This window comes from Oncorhynchus mykiss, chromosome 24 (assembly GCF_057628025.1).
Source record: "Oncorhynchus mykiss isolate SJ-2025 chromosome 24, ASM5762802v1, whole genome shotgun sequence".
Classification (NCBI taxonomy): Eukaryota; Metazoa; Chordata; class Actinopteri; order Salmoniformes; family Salmonidae; genus Oncorhynchus; species Oncorhynchus mykiss.
In genome coordinates, this window is record NC_143045.1 from 45,301,783 (window position 1) to 45,325,000 (window position 23,218).

Genomic DNA, 23,218 nt, shown 5'->3' on the forward strand with positions numbered 1-23,218 from the left:
GTGTCCTTGGGATATGTTGCCTCCTCTGGATTTGAGGTCTTACCAATGCCCTGCCCAGCTCCTCAAGAAAGAGCCGACTCCTCTGGAGCTTCCCTCTGTTCCAATCTGGGTTCAACGCCGTCCAGATGACAAATGCGTTGTACACCGAGATGTCCAAGATGTTGAAGGATATCACAAGATGCCAGGGTAGGGTTCTTATTTAGCAGCTGTAGTCAGTCATCAGCTTGCCTAAATTGTCCACCCCTCCTATTGTGGCATTGTAATCCATTATGATTTCTGTTTTGTGATGTTCCTGGCCACAGATTCTCCCATCCCTATACAGTGTACTCAAGAGTCCCACATTGTTGCCTTTCTTTGGCACGTAGGACACTAGGGACGTGTCGGCCGTGACCACAAAGAGGAATTGATAGGCCTGTTCTATGTATTCAACAGCTGAGGTGTGAGCTCTGGCTTGTTTTTCGTATGGTGAAGCAGCATCACAGGCCGCCCAGATCTTGATTCCATATTTTGCAGGTTTAGACAGTGTGTACTGCCTGAAGGGGCAGCGGCCCCGAAATGGCATAAGCTGCTCATCAACAGTAACGTTGGGTCCAGGGTTGTAAAACGGGCAGGCGGTCCACCCACTTGTCCCACACTGACCTGATTGCAGCTAGCTTGTCTATCTGCACTGATCTGATTGCAGCTAGCTTGTCTCTCTGCACTGACCTGATAGCAGCTAGCTTGTCTCTCTGCACTGACCTGATTACAGCTAGCTTGTCTCTCTGCACTGACCTGATTGCAGCTAGCTCGTCTCTCTGCACTGACCTGATTGCAGCTAGCTTGTCTCTCTGCACTGACCAGATTACAGCTAGCTTGGTCTCTCTGCACTGACCTGATTGTAGCTAGCTTGTCTCTCTGAACTGATCTGATTGCAGCTAGCTTGTCTCTCTGCACTGATCTGATTGCAGCTAGCTTGTCTCTCTGCACTGATCTGATTGCAGCTAGGCTCATCTCTCTGCACTGATCTGATTGCAGCTAGGCTCGTCTTTCTGCACTGATCTGATTGCAGCTAGCTTGTCTCTCTGCACTGATCTGATTGCAGCTAGCTTGTCTCTCTGCACTGATCTGATTGCAGCTAGGCTCATCTCTCTGCACTGATCTGATTGCAGCTAGGCTCGTCTTTCTGCACTGATCTGATTGCAGCTAGCTTGTCTCTCTGCACTGATCTGATTGCAGCTAGGCTCGTATTTCTGCACTGATCTGATTGCAGCTAGGCTGTTCTCTCTGCACTGATCTGATTGCAGCTAGGCTCGTATCTCTGCACTGATCTGATTTCAGCTAGGCTTGTCTCTCTGCACTGATCTGATTGCAGCTAGCTTGTCTCTCTGCACTGAGCTGGTCTGGTGTCTCGGTTATCGAAGCGGATAATCCTGGAACTAATACGGAAGTTTTCCAGAGACATTGTTGCACAGAAATGTTCTCTGCCAGTTTCTGCATCCCACAGGGATTCTGTGGATTCCCCATTGGATCTGAAAACACCAGCAAGAATAGGAACGCATGTAAATGAGTTTGGTCCATCTAATTCCAACTCTCTCGGAAAACACGCCTTGCCTCCAAATTAGTGCAGTCCAGAATGATTTTCTGGATGGTGTCTGGGATGAGCTGTTCTAAAGACTTCATGTCCTGCTCATGAGTAACCACCATCCTAGTTGGCCCTGGTTGCATCCTTATTACATTGGCAGCCATGTTGGGTGGCTCATTCCTTTGGCAAGAAGGCCATTCAATTCCACAATGTTTTGCCATCCGTATTTCTCCTCCTGCAGGCTGCTGATTAGCTGGCTGCTGATTGGCTGGTCCTGGATGCTGATGGGTGTGTCCTGGGGCTGGCTGAGGGTCAATCTCATCCTCTTCTTCCAACTCACTGTCAGACTCCGAATTGACAGAGACATGATCCTCATATTCAGAAAATTCTCCATCTTCCAAAGTGGAAGAAGTTCCTTCCACACTAGCTTCTCTCTCAGCGAAAATGATTTCTAAGGCCCTCTGAGCAGAGGTCGTTTTTGCCACACTGATTAATTGTGGTAAGGAGCCACACATGCAAAGCTATTTATTTGTTGTGTCCCTCCCCAAATGTGTACCTGGTTGGGGTAGAGTGTGGAAAAATACAGATTTTTTTCCACAATGTATTGAAAATATTGCATTGTAATAACATTGTGCAGGTTCCCGCAAGACATTGTGTTGTTTCACACACTACAAAGGGTAAATAATGTGAGAAAAGCGGGAGAGAGACAGACAAGCAGGGAGACAGACAGGTTCTTGGTGCTGTGTTGAAACAGCACACACGTTTCCACAGTTCTACTACCTTCGGGTCCAGTGGACCAGAAAACCGCATATGTGATATAAATGTGTAGGGGGTGCACAGAGTGCACGCAATGAAAATGTGTTCTTTTGCATGTTCTTCACAGAAAATGAGCCAAGGCCAATGAGTCTCAGGTTGAAAAAATAATTCATTGTATCATTTGTCTTTTAGTAAACATTGAAATTGGGTCCAACAGACCCGAACACCACACAAGGGTTAAACCCATCTAAATACTGGACTCCACCTTTAAACCCAGCGAAATACTGTACTACCCATTTAAACCGTCTCTGACATTCATTAATAAGCACAGTCATTTATTTATGACTATGAATCTCTTCATGATGATTCCACTTTTCCATATATTACACATTCCTCTCATAAGCATTCACTTGTTTTCACTTCAGCAAAGAAATCAGTTGTCGTCAGCATTTACACAGTTCAACATTTAAAAATATAATTTATCCAATTACTTTGTGGTGAGACAATGATATTTTTCATGAGAAGCTTGACAACAGACTTGAAAGAAATACAGAACTAAATTAATAGATATATAACACACAGTATCATTCCATTTAGAATCGCATGCCTATCACCATGACGACAAAGACAACAGGACAGAACGTTGCCATGCACACTGTACAGAACAGTAGAGAACGTTATTAGACAGACATCCATGCAAACAGCCAGACATGAGGAGAGGAAAGAGAGATGCAGAGGTAGAGAAGGATATCCAGTCAGATAGAGCACTGTTAAAATAGTTTATTACGACTGACAACTCTAACAGAGTAGTAACATTTGGCACATGTATCACGAAGACGTGTATCATAATTATAAAAAAAATATAGATTTTATTCTCTAATATTCTAATATATTACATTTTCAAGTTTTTTCCCCCAAGAAAATGATCAGGACTAGAATACGTTTGGTTCTGAACATTTACGACCCATAAACTTGAGAAAGTCTTATCTTAAAGATATTTGAATTAAATGTGTTTTATCTGCTTTAGTCTTATCGTTTTAGATGAAGGTGTTCAGCACATCTAATCTGATTGTGTTTCATCAGCTTGAAGGAGTAAAAAAAAAATATATTGGTTTTATTTGTATCAGATATAAAAGCGCAATCAGAAACGTTCTGTTAATTCTAACAGTGTGTTCTTGTGATAACGTCTCCACTGTGTGGTTCCATTTGCCCTGAAGGTGATGATATGGCATTCATTTTGTATTATACTTATCAATATTTACAATCGTGTGCTCAAGTATATTAATTTCAGGCCACCATTGCATGCAGGCAACAAGATACAGGGGCCTAGTGGGGGAGAGCGGGGTGGGGTGGTGCCAGTGGAGGGTAGACTGGGGACGGGTGCCATTACTTTCCTTGTGGGGGATTCAGGCTTCTCGGTGGCCTGTGTCACAACAGTATCGGGCTCTGGCGGAGGTGCAACTGAATCGCTAGGAGGAGGCTGTGTCACAACAGTACCAGCCACCACAGCCACAGCGATGCTGGGAGGACAAGGAGCGGAAGGGGACAGAAACAGACAGCAGTTACTTTGGCAGCAGAGTGAGAGAGAAACAGAGATACAGATTAGCAGAAAGAGAAAAAGGGACAGAAAGCAATGGGAGACAGGAGCGCTTCTGGTTTGTGATTGTAGACTTTATTTGTCTTGGAAAGCATTCCTGAAAAGTATTGGAGGCATCGGACTGGGTGGGTTTTCTTGGACTCCCAGGTATCTGGTATTGGACCTGGGTTCAGTGTGGTATCTAGTATTGGACGTGGGTTCAGTGTGGTATCTGGTATTGGACCTGGGTTCAGTGTGGTATCTAGTATTGGACGTGGGTTCAGTGTGGTATCTAGTATTGGACGTGGGTTTAGTGCAGCAAACATAGAAGACAAACACATATGATATGGAATTCTGGCACATGTAACGTAGGGTAGCTATCTGTAATGGAACCCCTTCTGTAATGGTAATATTCAAACCTATTGAATGTCTAATCAATTACATGATTTGCGGAGCAAGTGGGACCCCTGAAGTATCAAATCAGCATCCTCATCTTGTCATGTGATTTGATTAAGGACTTCTGTGTACATCTAGACCCCATATGTTATGCTCCGGAGCCTTGGTTGTCTTGGTGATATTCCCAGATAGGGATGAGAGGCAACAGCAAGTCCCACATACATACCCTCCCATGAGCCTCTGAAGGAAACATGGATAATGGAATATAGCATAATGACAACCCTCTCCTAGCCTGGCAACCAAACACCTAGGCCTGTGTCTCAAATACCAACCTATTCACTATATAGTGGACTTCCTTTGACCAGAGCCCTATGGTCAGCTTATGGGCCTTGATGAACTGTAGTGTACTATATAGGGGATAGGGGGACATTTGGGACACAGACCTAGTTTCCTACTCCTGTCCCACACCTAAGGTGTGAGGTGTGATGTTTGTGGTCTGAGGTGTGAGGTTTGTGGTGTGAGTTTTGTGGTGTGAGGTGTGAGCTGTGAGGTATTAGGTGTGAAGTATTAGGTGTGAGGAGTGAGGGGTGAATTGTGAGGTGTGAGGTTTGTGGTGTGAGGCTTGTGGTGTGAGGAGTAAGTTGTTAGGTGTGAGGTGTGAGGTTTGTGGAGTGAGGTTTGTGGTGTGAGTTGTGAGGTGTGAGATGTGAGGTTTGTGGTGTGAGGTGTGAGGTGTTAGGTGTGAGGTAGGAGGTGTGAGGTAGGAGATGTTAGGTGTGAGGTTTGAGGTGTGAGGTAGGAGGTGTTAGGTGTGAGGTGTTAGGTTTGTGGTGTGAGGTATGAGGTGTGAGGTAGGAGGTGTGAGGTGTTAGGTGTGAGGTGTGAGGTAGGCGGTGTGAGGTAGGAGGTGTCAGGTGTGAGTTAACCTGTGTGTACTACTTTACTCTGTAATCTTCTCTCTGTTCTTGTACTTGAATTGTTTCTTGTTATTCTTGCTATTGCTGCGTGATCCCTCTGTCTTCTTCTCTGTTCACTCTCCCTCTCTTTCTCCCTCTATTGTGTTATGTTCCCCCTCTCTTCCTGTGTGTGGGTAGCAGCTGGCGGAGACGCTTCTCTGAGGCAAAGGGAAATTACCTGAGTCACTGTGGCGAGACAGAATAGGGGCTAAGTAAGGGCTCCCATCCCATATCTCTTTTAATAGCTTTTTGCTGTCCTTAATTATAATAAATAATGCTGTCAGCCTCCCTCAGAACAGAGTCACGCAGGGCTAACTGCCATCAGAGGAGGAGGACACCTAAATATAAATATTACATCATTTAATAATATATAGAGGATAAAGATGGGAGATGCTCATTAGATACTAACTGATGTAAAGTACTACTTAAATCCCTGACACCCAACAGTACTACTTAATTCTCTGACACCCAACAGTACTACTTAATTCTCTGACACCGAACAGTACTACTTAATTCTCTGACACCCAACAGTACTACTTAATTCCCTGACACCCAACAGTACTACTTAATTCTCTGACACCCAACAGTACTACTTAATTATCTGACACCCAACAGTACTACTTAATTCCCTGACACCCAACAGTACTACTTAAATCCCTGACACCCAACAGTACTACTTAATTCCCTGACACCCAACAGTACTACTTAATTCTCTGACACCCAACAGTACTACTTAATTCCCTGACACCCAACAGTACTACTTAATTCTCTGACACCCAACAGTACTACTTAATTCCCTGACACCCAACAGTACTACTTAAATCCCTGACACCCAACAGTACTACTTAATTCCCTGACACCCAACAGTACTACTTAATTCCCTGGCACCCAACAGTACTACTTAATTCTCTGACACCCAACAGTACTACTTAATTCTCTGACACCCAACAGTACTACTTAATTCTCTGACACCCAACAGTACTACTTAATTCTCTGACACTCAACAGTACTACTTAATTCTCTGACACCCAAAAGTACTTATTACATTTTGAATGCTTTAGTAGGACATGGAAAGGGTCCAAATCACACACTTACTCTATCAAGATAACATCTCAGGTCATCTCTACCATCTCTGATCTGGAGGACTCACTAAACAGAGAACATCCCTGGTCATCTCTACCATCTCTGATCTGGAGGACTCACTAAACAGAGAACATCCCAGGTCATCTCTACCATCTCTGATCTGGAGGACTCACTAAACAGAGAACATCCCTGGTCATCTCTACCATCTCTGATCTGGAGGACTCACTAAACAGAGAACATCCCAGGTCATCTCTACCATCTCTGATCTGGAGGACTCACTAAACACAAATGCTTAATTTGTAAATGATGTCTGAGTATTGGAATTCCCCTGGATATCTGTAAATAAATGTAAAAAATATCTAAATGGTGCCCTTTGGATTGCTTAATATAAGGATTTTGAAGTGATATTTACTTTTGATACTTTAAGTATATTTAAAACCAGATACTTTGCGACTTTGACTCCAGAGGAATTTTACAAGGTGTCTGACTGAATAATTTTCTATTAAGATATCTTTACTTTTCCACCTCTGGAGAAAGAAAACTAAAGTTCATGCCATATTTATCATTCTGTCACTTTAGTTTATCTCAATATTAGTCTCTACAGTAGTTGACTCTTAAATTGAAATTAACAATACATTATACAGTTAACGTATCTATTAAAACCTAAAGCCCATCAAGCCACTGTTCATCTCTGTTTATCCCCCGTAACACTGAGACAGTGTCTACGTCTGAAATTGCACCCTATTCCCTATTTAGTGCACTATATTTGACATGGGCCCTGTAAGAGCAGTGAACTAAATAGGGGATAGGCTGCCACTTCTTACCTAAACACAGTGGTGTAGGGTGGAGTATGAGGTAGAATTCCTTGCAATCAGAGCGTGATTGAAACACCTGATTTTCAACGCAGGGAAATTGTCAAATCAAGAAAGAACCACAATCAAGTAACCCTCTAATACGAAGAGCAAGAAGTCTGCATTGATGTCATCAAGTCTGTCTACGTTCCAAATTAACGAGGAAGGCAGGAATGTGTGTTCACTGTGTTGCCTGTCCCCCTCTGGAAAGAGAAGGATTACTGATGAACCTTCTGGACCACATTGTATGGTGACAACACATCCACTATATATAGTCCCAAATGGCACACTATTTCCTATGTAGCGCACTACTTATGACCAGAGGAATCCCAAAGGGTCCCCACAAAAGGTAATGTAACAAATGACGAGAGTGATATTTGGGACACAACCCCTTGATTGATGTGATTATTGAGAGTCTGTTATGTCTCTATTATAGTTAGAGGAGGGGGGGGGGGTTGTTATGTCTCTATTATATTTAGAGGAGGAGGGGGGTTGTTATGTCTCTATTACAGTTAGAGGAGGAGGGGGGTTGTTATGTCTCTATTATAGTTAGAGGAGGGGGGGGTTGTTATGTCTCTATTATAGTTAGAGGAGGAGGGGGGTTGTTATGTCTCTATTACCGTTAGAGGAGGGGGGGGTTGTTATGTCTCTATTTTAGTTAGAGGAGGGGGGGTTGTTATGTCTCTATTATAGTTAGAGGAGGGGGGGGGTTGTTATGTCTCTATTATAGTTAGAGGAGGGGGGGGGTTGTTATGTCTCTATTATAGTTAGAGTAGGAGGGGGGTTGTTATGTCTCTATTACCGTTAGAGGGGGGGGGGGTTGTTATGTCTCTATTATAGTTAGAGGAGGGGGGGTTGTTATGTCTCTATTACAGTTAGAGGAGGGGGGGGGTTGTTATGTCTCTATTATAGTTAGAGGAGGAGGGGGGTTGTTATGTCTCTATTATAGTTAGAGGAGGGGGGGATGTTATGTCTCTATTACAGTTAGAGGAGGGGGGGTTGTTATGTCTCTATTATAGTTAGAGGAGGAGGGGGGTTGTTATGTCTCTATTACAGTTAGAGGAGGGGGGGTTGTTATGTCTCTATTACAGTTAGAGGAGGGGGGGTTGTTATGTCTCTATTATAGTTAGAGGAGGAGGGGGGTTGTTATGTCTCTATTACAGTTAGAGGAGGGGGGGTTGTTATGTCTCTATTACAGTTAGAGGAGGGGGGTTGTTATGTCTCTATTATAGTTAGAGGAGGGGGGTTGTTATGTCTCTATTATAGTTAGAGGAGGGGGGGATGTTATGTCTCTATTACAGTTAGAGGAGGGGGGTTGTTATGTCTCTATTATAGTTAGAGGAGGGGGGTTGTTATGTCTCTATTATAGATAGAGGAGGAGGGGGGTTGTTATGTCTCTATTACAGTTAGAGGAGGGGGGGTTGTTATGTCTCTATTACAGTTAGAGGAGGAGGGGGGTTGTTATGTCTCTATTATAGTTAGAGGGGGGGGGGGGGGTTGTTATGTCTCTATTATAGTTAGAGAGGGAGGGGGGTTGTTATGTCTCTATTACAGTTAGAGGAGGGGGGTTGTTATGTCTCTATTACAGTTAGAGGAGGGGGGGTTGTTATGTCTCTATTATAGTTAGAGGAGGGGGGGATGTTATGTCTCTATTACAGTTAGAGGGGGGGGGGTTGTTATGTCTCTATTACAGTTAGAGGAGGGGGGGTTGTTATGTCTCTATTACAGTTAGAGGAGGGGGGGGGGTGTTATGTCTCTATTACAGTTAGAGGAGGGGGGGTTGTTATGTCTCTATTACAGTTAGAGGAGGGGGGGTTGTTATGTCTCTATTACAGTTAGAGGAGGGGGGGGGGTTGTTATGTCTCTATTACAGTTAGAGGAGGGGGGGTTGTTATGTCTCTATTACAGTTAGAGGAGGGGGGGTTGTTATGTCTCTATTATAGATAGAGGAGGGGGGGTTGTTATGTCTCTATTACAGTTAGAGGAGGGGGGGTTGTTATGTCTCTATTACAGTTAGAGGAGGAGGGGGGTTGTTATGTCTCTATTATAGTTAGAGGAGGGGGGGGTTGTTATGTCTCTATTATAGTTAGAGGAGGAGGGGGGTTGTTATGTCTCTATTACAGTTAGAGGAGGGGGGGGTTGTTATGTCTCTATTACAGTTAGAGGAGGGGGGGTTGTTATGTCTCTATTATAGATAGAGGAGGAGGGGGGTTGTTATGTCTCTATTACAGTTAGAGGAGGGGGGGTTGTTATGTCTCTATTACAGTTAGAGGAGGAGGGGGGTTGTTATGTCTCTATTATAGTTAGAGGGTGGGGGGTTGTTATGTCTCTATTATAGTTAGAGGAGGAGGGGGGTTGTTATGTCTCTATTACAGTTAGAGGAGGGGGGTTGTTATGTCTCTATTACAGTTAGAGGAGGGGGGGTTGTTATGTCTCTATTATAGTTAGAGGAGGGGGGGGGTTGTTATGTCTCTATTACAGTTAGAGGAGGGGGGGTTGTTATGTCTCTATTACAGTTAGAGGAGGGGGGGTTGTTATGTCTCTATTATAGATAGAGGAGGGGGGGTTGTTATGTCTCTATTACAGTTAGAGGAGGGGGGGTTGTTATGTCTCTATTACAGTTAGAGGAGGAGGGGGGCTGTTATGTCTCTATTACAGTTAGAGGAGGGGGGGTTGTTATGTCTCTATTATAGATAGAGGAGGGGGGGTTGTTATGTCTCTATTACAGTTAGAGGAGGGGGGGTTGTTATGTCTCTATTACAGTTAGAGGAAGGGGGTTGTTATGTCTCTATTATAGTTAGAGGAGGGGGGGTTGTTATGTCTCTATTACAGTTAGAGGAGGGGGGGTTGTTATGTCTCTATTATAGTTAGAGGAGGGGGGGTTGTTATGTCTCTATTATAGTTAGAGGAGGGGGGTTGTTATGTCTCTATTATAGTTTAAGGAGGGGGGGTTGTTATGTCTCTATTACAGTTAGAGGAGGGGGGGTTGTTATGTCTCTATTATAGTTAGAGGAGGGGGGGTTGTTATGTCTCTATTACAGTTAGAGGAGGGGGGGTTGTTATGTCTCTATTACAGTTAGAGGAGGGGGGGTTGTTATGTCTGTATTATAGTTAGAGGGGGGGGTTGTTATGTCTCTATTACAGTTAGAGGAGGGGGGTGTTAGAGGAGGGGGGGGTTGCTATGTCTCTATTATAGTTAGAGGAGGGGGGTTGTTATGTCTCTATTACAGTTAGAGGAGGGGGGGGTGTTAGAGGAGGGGGGGGGGTTGTTATGTCTCTATTACAGTTAGAGGAGGGGGGGTTGTTATGTCTCTATTACAATTAGGGGAGGGGGGTTGTTAGGGGAGGGGGGGTTTATATGTCTCTATTACAGTTAGAGGAGGGGGGTTGTTATGTCTCTATTATAGTTAGAGGAGGGGGGGTTGTTAAGTCTCTATTATAGTTAGAGGAGGGGGTGTTGTTATGTCTCTATTATAGTTAGAGGACTCACCGCCCCTACTCCCTGTCTCACCCCAAAAGGACCCTACTCCCTGTCTCACCCCACAGGACACTACTCCCTGTCTCACCCCACAGGACACTACTCCCTGTCTCACCCCACAGGACACTACTCCCTGTCTCACCCCACAGGACACTACTCCCTGTCTCACCCCACAGGACCCTACTCCCTGTCTCTCCTCACAGGACCCTACTCCCTGTCTCTCCCCACCTCACTAGACCCAACTCCCTGTCTCTCCTCACTGGACCCTACTCCCTGTCTCTCCTCACTGGACCCTACTCCCTGTCTCTCCCCACAGGACACTACTCCCTGTCTCTCCTCACTGGACCCTACTCTCTGTCTCACCCCACAGGACACTACTCCCTGTCTCACCCCACAGGACACTACTCTCTGTCTCACCCCACAGGACCCTACTCCCTGTCTCTCCCCACTGGACCATACTTCCTGTCTCTCCTCACAGGACCCTACTCCCTGTCTCACCCCACAGGACCCTACTCCCTGTCTCTCCCCACTGGACCCTACTCCCTGTCTCTCCCCACAGGACCCTACTCACTGTCTCTCCCCACCCCACAGGACCCTACTCCCTGTCTCTCCCCACAGGACCCTACTCACTGTCTCTCCCCACCCCACAGGACCCTACTCCCTGTCTCTCCCCACTGGACCCTACTCCCTGTCTCTCCCCACAGGACCCTACTCACTGTCTCTCCCCACCCCAAAGGACCCTACTCCCTGTCTCTCCCCACAGGACCCTACTCCCTGTCTCTCCCCACAGGACCCTACTCTCTGTCTCTCCCCACAGGACCCTACTCCCTGTCTCTCCCAACAGGATCCTACTCTCTGTCTCTCCCCACAGGACCCTACTCCCTGTCTCTCCTCACAGGACCCTACTCCCTGTCTCTCCCCACCTCACTAGGCCCTTCTCCCTGTCTCTCCCCACCTCACTAGACCCTATTCTATAGTCTATATCCGGCCACCCACCACTCCTGCCCCGTCAGCTCGTGGGAACTCACAGGTCATTGTCAGTCTCGGTGCGAGTCTTCTGCTGCCGCCGGTAAACCATGAAGACTGTGACAGCCACGGCGATGATGAGACCAGCGGCTACGACCCCTCCCAACACCCCCAATATTCCTCCAGGAGGACCCCGGGCCATCGGCTTCTCTGTGGAGGAGAGGAGAGAGGGATGACAGTTGGAAAGAGGGAGGAGTGACAGTTCAGAACATCACCTGGAGAAAGAGAGAGACAGAGTATTGTAGACTAATTCATCACTGACGTCAACCAGGATCCTGTCAGAGCGTTCACAGTCAGCCCACTGACACGCCTATCAGATCACAGCAACATCACAGACTACTTGAACAGAGCAATACTCAATCACGAGGCATCAAAGCAAAATAAACTGCATTATATTAAGAAATGTGTTAGATGGAAGGAAATTAGTGAACTGTAGTAACCTACCAAAAAACAGTTAGGCAACAACCACTTCAATCCCTTTTGTACAACTTCCTGGACAAAACGTTCCACTGTAACAGTGAAGATGTAAACTTGGCAGTAGAAAACCTAAACAATATATTTCACCTCTCAGCTTCCCTATCAAATAAAAAAAATTCAAGCAGATAACCTAACAAAATTAACAACAATGTCAAATGGTTTGATGAAGAATGCAAAAACCTAATAAAGAAATTGAGAAACCTATCCAACCAAAAACATAAAGACCCAGAAAAGAGTCTACACCTTCACTATGGTGAATCACTAAAACGATACAGAAATACACTACGGAAAAAGAGGGAACAGCACGTCAGAAATCAGCTCAATGTAATTGAAGAATCCATATAATCTAACCAATTCTGAGAAAATTGGAAAACACTAAACAAACAACAACACAAAGAATTATCTATCCAGAATGGAGATGTATGGGTAAACCACTTCTCCAATCTTTTTGTCCATATAACAAAACACAAACAGCTAAAACATATACATGATATAAGTCAAATCTTAGAATCAACTATTAGAGACTACCAGAACCCACTGGATTCTCCAATTACATTGAATGAACTACAGGACAAAATACAAACCCTCCACCCCAAAAAACAAACCCTACAGACCACAAATTCCAATTGGCTATATTTAAACTCTTTAACTTCATGCTCTGGCATCTTCTGTTAACCCCAATCCACAAAAGTGGAGACAAATTTGACTCAAGTAACTACCGTGGGATATGCGTCAACAGAAACCTTGGGGAAATGCTCTGCATAATCACTAACAGCAGACTCGTACATTTCCTCAGTGAAAACATTGTACTGAGCAAATGTAAAATTTTATTTTTAGCAAATTTCTGAACCACAGACCACGTATTCACCCTGCACACTCTAATTGACAAATAAACAAAACAAAATAAAGGCAAACACTTTTTATTTCAAAAAAGATATTGACTCAATCTGGCATGAGGGTCTGCTATAGAAATTGATTGAAAGTGATGTTGGGGGAAAAATATACATAAATATAAAATCCATGTACACAAACAACTAGTGTGTGGTTAAAATAGGCAAAAAACAGACATTTATTTCCACAGGGCCGTGGGGTGAGACAGGGATGCAGCTTGAGCCCCACTTCCTTTACTATATATATCAACGAATTTCCGAGGGCACTAGAACAGTCTGTAGCACCCGGCCTCACCCTACTATAATCTGAAGTCAAATGTCTACTGTTTGATGATGACCTGGTGTTTCGGTCCCCAACCAAGGAGGGTCTACAGCAGCATCTAGATCTTATGCACAGATTCTGTCAGACCTGGGCCCTGACAGTAAAACTCAGTAAGACAAAAAATAATGGTGTTCCAAAAAAGTCCAGTTCCCAGGACCATGAATATAAATTCTATCTAGACACTATTGCCCTAGAGCACACAAAAAACTATACATACCTCGGCCTAAACATCAACACCACAGGTAACATCCACAAAGTTGTGAATGATCTGAGAGACAAGGCAAGAAGAGCCTTCTATGCCATCAAAAGGAACATAAAATTCAACTTACCAATTAGGATCTGGCTACAAATACTTGAATCAGTTACAGAACCCATTGCCCTTTATGGTTGTGAGGTCTGGGGTCCGCTCACCAACCAAGAATTCACAAAATGGGATAAACACCAAATTGAGACTCCGCATGCAGAATTCTGCACATTTCAAACCAAGGAGTTTTTCAAACAAATTTAGCATCCTGCCAACTATTTGTAGACTTTTATTTATATATGACAAAGCCTCTAGATGAGACTGTGGCAGCAGAATCAGAATCCTTTAGGTAACATTTATAAATAAGGTGTTTTATTAATTTTCATAAGCATGCTTATGTGTTAAGTTACTTGGTCCCAGAGAGGGGAGAGGTCAGGTTTGTCTTATCTGTGAATGTGTCTGTAACTATTCCTAAACCATGTGAAGGGATGGTGTGATTAATGGGGAACCAGTTAGGTGGCTCCACAATGTCTGTGTGCCAGTCACTCTTCTCTCTGCAAGCTTGTCCAGGAGGGGTTGTATTTTTTATGGGAGTATGTAGAAATTGACAATTGATATATACCATTGGATGAGGTAATGTCTTGGTACTATGTTGTACCAAGAACGAGATAAGAGCTTTGGTTTAGGAGACTAAACTGAACGATAATTTATAGCTAATGCTATAAACTATGGGATTCTCCTTTTTCTGGTAAAAGGTTCTTTGTGTAATGTTCCTAAGATCTGTTATTTGTCATGTGAGTTTAGATGGGTGTGTCTTTGCTATAAAGGATCTCAGTTGCCATTATGTTGACACTCTCAGAGAATTCATTTATAGACACTGAATTGATCTGAGAGTCACAGGGTTGTGATGGAGCTCATAATAATTAAAGATGGACTTTATGATAACTCTGACTTGTGTGTGGTTTGCTCTCTCGTGATTTGGTAAATACAGGAAATTTCCACGATAAGACTCACGTTTTTTTAGATTGCTGTTATTTTTAATCGGTATCATAATGTAGATAGTATCAATGTAAGACCCTACACTCCCTAACAAAACAGAGTGAAGGTAGGAAACAGACAAAACGCGGTCTTGTTTCAACATATCACCTTTTTGTTCATACAACAGTTCCACACGTGATACAAGTTGTGTGGGAAAAAATATAGTTTTGTATTTTATTCTGTTATATTTCATTTTATTCTTAGCCTACTATAAAAAAAATATATATTTGTTAACTGTGATCAGGCTACGTGTGTCATGTCTGTTTAAAATGAACAAAAATGAATCTGTATGTTATGTGTAGCCATGTAACATACAGACTGCACATACCAGTAATAACCTCAGCCATTCTATACATGTCTGTTTATTTGTATAATGTTCCTTAGGACGAAAACCAATAAATAATGGGGTTATTTATGATGCTGTATATTCAATGGATTTATTCAAATATCCACCCACATCTGTACCTCTACTCACACTTCTAAACTTGTCGGCATGTTCACAGGAGATATAAAAGGCTGATCCTGGAGAGAATGTGGTAAAAATGGGCTCTAAAAAAAACAAGGGTATTTTAAGCCTCTGCAAAAAAAAAACATCTCACTACTTAAAACAGGTTAAACCCTTCGTCACACACACAACTATGAACACACAAACACATGTATACACACACACACACACACACACACACATACACACACACACACACACACACACACACACACACACACACACACACACACACACACACACACACACACACACACACACACACACACACAGATACACACACACACACACACACACACACACACACACACACACACAGACACACACAAACAGATACACACACACAGTGACAAACATTTTTCACAGCAACAAGAGCAGCCATTGTGCTGGTTGGTTCCTTGGCACTACGATACGACAGCAGCTGTTGCTCACTTTATAATGTCAATTCTATGGGAAGAAAAACAGCAACCGCTGGTCAACACAGACTAGTTATCCTACTGGGCATCACGGTGAGTATGCACCCTATTCCCTATGTAGTGTACTACTGTAGATCACGGCCCATATGGCTCCAGTCAAAAGTAGTATACTATATAGGGAATAGGTTGCCATGGACCCTGGTCAAAAGTAGTATACTATATAGGGAATAGGTTGCCATGGACCCTGGTCAAAAGTAGTATACTATATAGGGAATAGGTTGCCATGGACCCTGGTCAAAAGTAGTATACTATATAGGGAATAGGTTGCCATGGACCCTGGTCAAAAGTAGTATACTAAATACAGTGCCTTGCAAAAGTATTAATTACCCTTGGCATTTTTCCTATTTTGTTGCATTACAACCTGTAATTTAAACAGCTTTGTATTTAGATTTCATGTAATGGACATACACACAACAGTCCAAATTGGTGAAGTGAATTGAAAAGAAAAAATTCTTTACAAAACTCAAAAGAAAATCAAAACGTGAAAGTGGTGTGTGATGTGTGTGGTCATATGTATTCACCCCCTTTGCTATGAAGCCCCTACATAAGATCTGGTGCAACCAATTACCTCCAGAAGTCACATAATTTGTTAAACAAAGTCCACCTGTGTGCAGTGTCACATGATCTCAGTAAATATACACCTGTTCTGAAAGGCCCCAGAGTCTGTAACACCACCAAGCAAGGGGCACCACCAAGAAAGTGGCACTATGAAGACCAAGGAGCTCTCCAAATAGGTCAGGGACAAAGTTGTGGAGAAATACAGATCCGTGTATGAATTACATGATTATAAAAAAATATCAGAAACGTTGAACATCCCACGGAGCACCTTGAAATCCATTATAAAAAATGGAAAAGAAAGTGGCACCACAATAAACCTGCCAAGAGAGGGCCACCAACCAAAACTCACAGACCAGGCAAGGAGGGCATTAATCAGAGAGGGAACAAAGAGACCAAAGATAACCCTGAAGGAGCTGCAAAGCTCCACAGAGCTGGACTTTAAGAAAGAGTTGCCAGAAAAAAAGCCATTGCTTAACTTCTTCGATAATTTTTGGAAGAAAAACTTTCCCTTTTTAAACAAGATATTTTGTCACGAAAAGATGCTCGACTATGCATATAATTGACAGCTTTGGAAAGAAAACACTCTGACGTTTCCAAAACTGCAAAGATATTGTCTGTGAGTGCCACAGAACTGATGTTACAGGCGAAACCCAGATAATAATCCAATCAGGAAGTGCCTGTCATGTACTGTCATGTTGTCTTGTCTCTGTCCTTTCCCTTCACCCTGTCTCCCTCTGCTGGTCGTTGTTAGGTTACCTTTTCTCCCCCAATTTCCACCAGCTGTGCCTTGTCTCCTCCTAACCACCTCGTCACCCCGTTTCCCACCTGTTCCCTTTTTCCCTCTGATTAGGTCCCTATATCTCTCTCTGTTTTTGTTCCTGTCCTTGTCGGATTCTTGTTTGTTTGTGTCATTCATGCCTGAACCAGACTGTCGTCATGTTTGCTGTAACCTTGTCCTGTCCTGTCGGAATCTGCCGGTCCATCTGAGCCTACCTATGTTTGGTAATTAAAGAAGCTCTGTTTAAGTTGATTCGCTTTTGGGTCCTCATTCACGCACCGTAACAGTGCCTCATTTTTTTGAAACCGCCTCATTCCAATGACTCCTTATATGGCTGTGGAGGAGCTAGGAGTCAGCTTATGTTTTCCACGTTTTCCCCAAGAAGTCTACAGCATTGTGACGTATTTGTAGGCATATCATTGGAAGATTGACCATAAGAGACTACATCTACCAGGTGGTCGCTTGGTGTCCTCCATTGCAATTATTGCGTAATCTCCAGCTGCAGTATTTTTCCATTTGTTTCTGATGAGAAGCCAGCTGCAACCACTAATAGATTATCGAATAGATATGTGAAAAACACCTTGAGGATTGATTCTAAACAACATTTGTCATGTTTCTGTCGATATTATGGAGCTAATTTGGAAAAAAGTTTGGCGTTGTAAGTGACTGCATTTTCCGGTATTTTTCTTAGCCAAACGTGATGAACAAAACGGAGATATTTCGTCTACACAAATAATAAGTAAATTATTTTATATTAATGCTTTTCTTGTTTTTGTGAAAATGTTGCTTGCTGAATGCTAGGCTTAATGCTATGCTAGGCTATCAATACTCTTACACAAATGCTTGTGTAGCTTTGGTTGAAAAGCATATTTTGAAAATCTGAGATGACAGTGTTGTTAACAAAAGGCTAAGCTTGTGTTTCAATATATTTATTTCATTTCATTTGCGATTTTCATGAATAGGAAACGTTGCGCTATGGTAATGAGCTTGAGGCTATGATTACGCGCCCGGCTCGTCGCTAGAGGTTAAAGAAAAAAAATAAGCAATCATGTTTGGCGTTCTCCAAAAGGCCTATGGGAGACTCCCCAAACATATGGAAGAAGGTGCACTGGTCAAATGAGACTAAAATGTAGCTTTTCGGCCATCAAGGAAAGTGCAAACCAACACCTCTCAACACCTCTCAACACCTCTCATCACCCGGAAAACACCATCCAACACCAAAACACCATCATGCTTCACCATGTGAAGCATAGTTGTGGTAGCATCATGCCGTTAGGATGTTTTTCATCGGCAGGGACTGGGAAACTGGTCAGACTTGAAGGAATGATAGATGGTGCTAAATACAGGGGAATTATTGAGGGAAACCTGTTTCTGTCTTCCAGAGATATGAGACTGGGACGGAGGTTCACCTTCCAGCAGGACAATGACCCTGAGCGTACTGCTAAAGCAACACTTGAGTGGTTTAAGGGGAAACCTTTAAATGTCTTGGAATGGTCTAGTCAAAGCCCAGACCTCCATCCAATTGAGAATCTGTGGTATGACTTAAAGATTGCTGTACACCAGCAGAACCCATCCAACTTGAAGGAACTGGAGCAGTTTTTCCTTGAATGATGGGCAAAAATCCCAGTGGCTGGAAGTGCCAAGCTTATAGAGACATACCCCAAGAGACTTGCAGCTGTAATTGCTGCAAAAGGTGACTATACAAAGTATTGACGTTGGGGGGTGAATAGTTTGCACGCTTAAGTTTAATAAAATGTTTGTCTAATTTCTTGTTTGTTTTACAATAAACAATTATTTTGCGTCTTCAAAGCTATGCTGTGTAAATCAAATGATACAAACCCCCCCAAAAAATCTATTTTAATTCCAAGTTTTAAAGCAACAAAATAGGAAAAATGCCAAGGGGGGAATACTTTCTCAAGCCACTGTAGGGAATAGGGTACCATGTGGGTTGTAGACGGTGTAAAACTATTGCATTACAATAACTGACCAGCAGGGGGCCATCATGAGGTAAAACACAACGTCCACCAATATTCCACCTATCTAGCTTTACATTAACCATGTGATTCCTTAACCTAGTCATGTGATTCCTTAACCTCATCATGTGATTCCTTAACCTCATCATGTGATTCCTTAACCTAGTCATGTGATTCCTCAACCTAGTCATGTGATTCCTCAACCTAGTCATGTGATTCCTCAACCTAGTCATGTGATTCCTCAACCTAGTCATGTGATTCCTCAACCTAGTCATGTGATTCCTCAACCTATAAATTTTATTTTGACTAAAGCACAATGGGAGAACAATGGACTTGTTGCACCTGACTGTACTTCAAAAGTTATTTTCTTTTTATGACCCATGGGGGCAACTTAATCCCAATTTAACACATTATCACTGGTATTTTCCTCTAAAGACAATGTGTAATGTTCAATAAAATATATCTTTCTTTCTTCAATTGATGATAAAGCCAAGGCTGTCAAACCACATTTTGAAAAGACAAAGAATACTGAAAGAACCGAATTGTGTTTTGAATAGTAACTTTTGATTGATCTTCTATTATGATCTATCCCCTCTGGAATTGTTGAAATGATTTACACTAATTACACTAACTCTACGTCCTGAATGGCATCCTCTTCCGTATGTAGGGCACTACTTCTGATCAGGGCCCGTTGGCTGCCATTAGGAATAGGGTGCCATTTGGGATAAAGTGGATTTCTTTCTCTGTCTCTTTCAGACTCTCTGTTCTCCTTCTTTCTGAGAGGGTGTCAAAGGTCATCCGGGATGAGTGCCAATCAGAACCCTCGGAGTGGAGAGAATGAAATTGAAATGCTATATAGGAAAATAGTTGTGATGCCCTTTACAATGTACAATGAGTTCAGCTCGTACAAAGCGGCAAGAAAAAGAGTGTGAAATTATTTAATGATATGAATTCTAACTGTTCTTAGAGATGTCATCTAATTGTTCTGTTTTATAAGGAGGCATACCAAAACGACGTCATTATAGGGTTCGAAGGTAGTGCCCTGCGTAGGGAATGGGGTGGCATTTGGGACTGTTAGTCCAGATGGAGAGCTGATGTAAATGAGTGCTTCATCGTACGGTGAATCACTTGAGCTGCTGCTGTAAAGGTGATGATGATGTCACTCTTATGATGTAGACGAGTATCATTTCTGTTATACAGTAATTGAAGCACACTCTCACAAAGGAGATTCTCCTGACCATATACTTTGTGGGGGAAATTAAAATAATTATATCTCCTTTAATGTCTGTTTATTTCTCACTGGGGAACTAAAAGTCATGAGGGACGTTAGTGTTCTGCTAACAGTATACCTTCCTCCACTGTCCCTGTCCCTATACCAGGCTCCAACCTGTCATCCTGACAGTATACCTTCCTCCACTGTCCCTGTCCCTATACCAGGCTCCAACCTGTCATCCTGACAGTATACCTTCCTCCACTGTCCCTGTCCCTATACCAGGCTCCAACCTGTCATCCTGACAGTATACCTTCCTCCACTGTCCCTGTCCCTATACCAGGCTCCAACCTGTCATCCTGACAGTATACCTTCCTCCACTGTCCCTGTCCCTATACCAGGCTCCAACCTGTCATCTCTGCTCGCAGACACATGTAACTGCCAACGGTTTGAGCTATCAAAAAAAACATCTAACTCTGCAAGATTCCTTCCTCTGCAAGATTTCAAGCTAGCTGTGGAGTGAGTTCATGGTACATTCTTCACCGTTAGATATCTCCAACATTCAAGTGTTCATCTGTCTTGTAAGCTTAGATCAAAATGAGAAACTAACAACAACCTCTTCCTCTCCTCTATCATCTCCTCTCCCTTCTACCTCCTCCTCTCCTCTATCCTCTCCTCTATCCTCTCCTCTATCATCTCCTCTCCCTTCTACCTCCTCCTCTCCTCTATCCTCTCCTCTCCCTTCGACCTCCTCCTCTCCTCTATCCTCTCCTCTATCCTCTCCTCTATCCTCTCCTCTCCCTTCTACCTCCTCCTCTCCTCCATCCCCTCCCTTCTACCTCACCTCTCCTCTGTCCTCTCCTCAATCCTCTCCTCTCCCTTTTACCTCCTCCTCTCCTCTATCCTCTCCTCTATCCTCTCCTCTATCCTCTCATCTCGCTTCTACCTCCTCCTCTCCTCTATCCTCTCCTCTATCCTCTCCTCTATCCTCTCATCTTCCTTTTACCTCCTCCTCTCCTCTATCCTCTCCTCTATCCTCTCCTCTATCCTCTCATCTCCCGTTTACCTCCTCCTCTCCTCTATCCTCTCCTCTATCCTCTCCTCTATCATCTCCCTTCTACCTCACCTCTCCTCTATCCTCTCCTCTCCCTTCTACCTCCTACCTCACCTTACCTCTCCTCTATCCTCTCCCTTCTACCTCCTCCTCTCTATCCTCTCCTCTCCCTTCTACCTACTCCTCTCCTCTATCCTCTCCTCTGTCCTCTCCTCTCCCTTCTACCTCCTACTCTCCTCTATGCTCTCCTCTATCCTCTCCTCTATCCTCTCCTCTCCCTTCTACCTCCTCCTCTCCTCTATCCTCTCCTCATCCTTCTACCTCCTCCTCTCCTCTATCCTCTCTTCTCTCTTCTACCTCCTCCTCTACTCTATCCTCTCCTCTATCCTATCCTCTCCTCTCCCTTCTACCTCCTCTCCTCTATCCTCTCCTCTGTCCTCTCCTCTATCCTCTCCTCTCCTCTCCCTTCTACCTCCTCCTCCCCTCTATCCTCTCCTCTGTCCTCTCCTCTATCCGCTCCTCTATCCTCTCCTCTCTCTTCTACCTCCTCCTCCCCTCTATCCTCTCCTCTGTCCTCTCCTCTATCCTCTCCTCTCCCTTCTACCTCCTCCTTTCCTCTATCTTCTCCTCTATACTCTCCTCTATCATCTCCTCTATCATCTCCTCTATCCTCTCCTCTCCCTTCTACCTCCTCCTCTCCTCTATCCTCTCCTCTATCCTCTCCTCTCCCTTCTACCTCATACCTCACCTCACCTCACCTCTCCTCTATCCTCTCCTCTCTACTCTCCCTTCTACCTCCTCCTCTCCCTTTCCTCTCTCCCTCCCCCCACCCCCTCTCTCTTCCCTCTCTCCCTCCCCCATCCCCCTCTCTCCCTCCCCATCCCCCATCCCCCCTCTCTCTTTCCTATCTCCCTCCCCCACCCCCCTCTTTCCCTCCCCCATCTTCCTCTCTCCTTCCCTCCATCCCCTTCTCTCCCTCCCCAAATCCCCCTCTCTCCCCCAGGTCTCTCTGAATCCTATCTCCAGCCTCCATGATGTCTCCATTATTGTCAGCTTGTCCCTGGTGGGTCTGACAGGATGAGGCCTTGGTCACAAATGGCACCATATTCCCTATGTAGTGCACTACTTTTGAAAGGAGCACTTAAAAGTAGTGCACTATTTAAGGAATAGGGTGCTATTTGTGACACATCCAAGTCCCAGGGGGCCTCTTCTCTTCCCGACAGGCAGGTCCAGTAATGTCTGTCTGTCTGTCTGTCAGTCCAGTGAGTCTCTACACAATGATGGATACACAGAGGACTACTTCACACAGACCCAAACACCCCCTCCCGCTGCCCGCCCTACCCGCTGACCGCCCCTCCCGCTGCCCGCCCTGCAAAGACACAATCCATACAAAAGCAGAAATGCCAGCCACACACACACACACACACACACACAAACACACACACACACACACACACACACACACACACACACACACACACACACACACACACACACACACACACACACACACACACACACACACACACACACACACACACACACACACACACACACACAGTCTAACTCTATCCTGTGTGTTGTCATCAGTCTAACTCTATCCTGTGTGTTGTCATCAGTCTAACTCTATCCTGTGTGTTGTCATCAGTCTAACTCTATCCTGTGTGTTGTCATCAGTCTAACTCTATCCTGTGTGTTGTCATCAGTCTAACTCTATCCTGTGTGTTGTCATCAGTCTAACTCTATCCTGTGTGTTGTCATCAGTCTAACTCTATCCTGTGTGTTGTCATCAGTCTAACTCTATCCTGTGTGTTGTCATCAGTCTAACTCTATCCTGTGTGTTGCCATCAGTCTAACTCTATCCTGTGTGTTGCCATCAGTCTAACTCTATACTGTGTGTTGTCATCAGTCTAACTCTATCCTGTGTGTTGTCATCAGTCTAACTCTATCCTGTGTGTTGTCATCAGTCTAACTCTATCCTGTGTGTTGTCATCAGTCTAACTCTATCCT

At 43.9% G+C, this 23,218-nt stretch overlaps 1 protein-coding gene across 3 annotated transcripts in view; it reads right to left on the bottom strand.

The window, feature by feature from the left end:
* The window catches only part of LOC118943990 (nectin 1b), a 545,472-nt gene that overhangs the window by 104,861 nt on the left and 417,393 nt on the right, over positions 1-23,218 (bottom strand). For 2 of the 3 annotated variants that reach the window (XM_090219181.1, XM_036961057.2), the window contains exon 6: positions 11,686-11,833. In XM_090219181.1, coding sequence (XP_090075307.1) covers positions 11,686-11,833 — 148 coding nt within the window. Of the gene's footprint in view, positions 1-3,714; positions 3,838-11,685; positions 11,834-23,218 lie in introns of all 3 variants that reach the window. The other variant, XM_090219182.1, reaches the window with a different exon arrangement.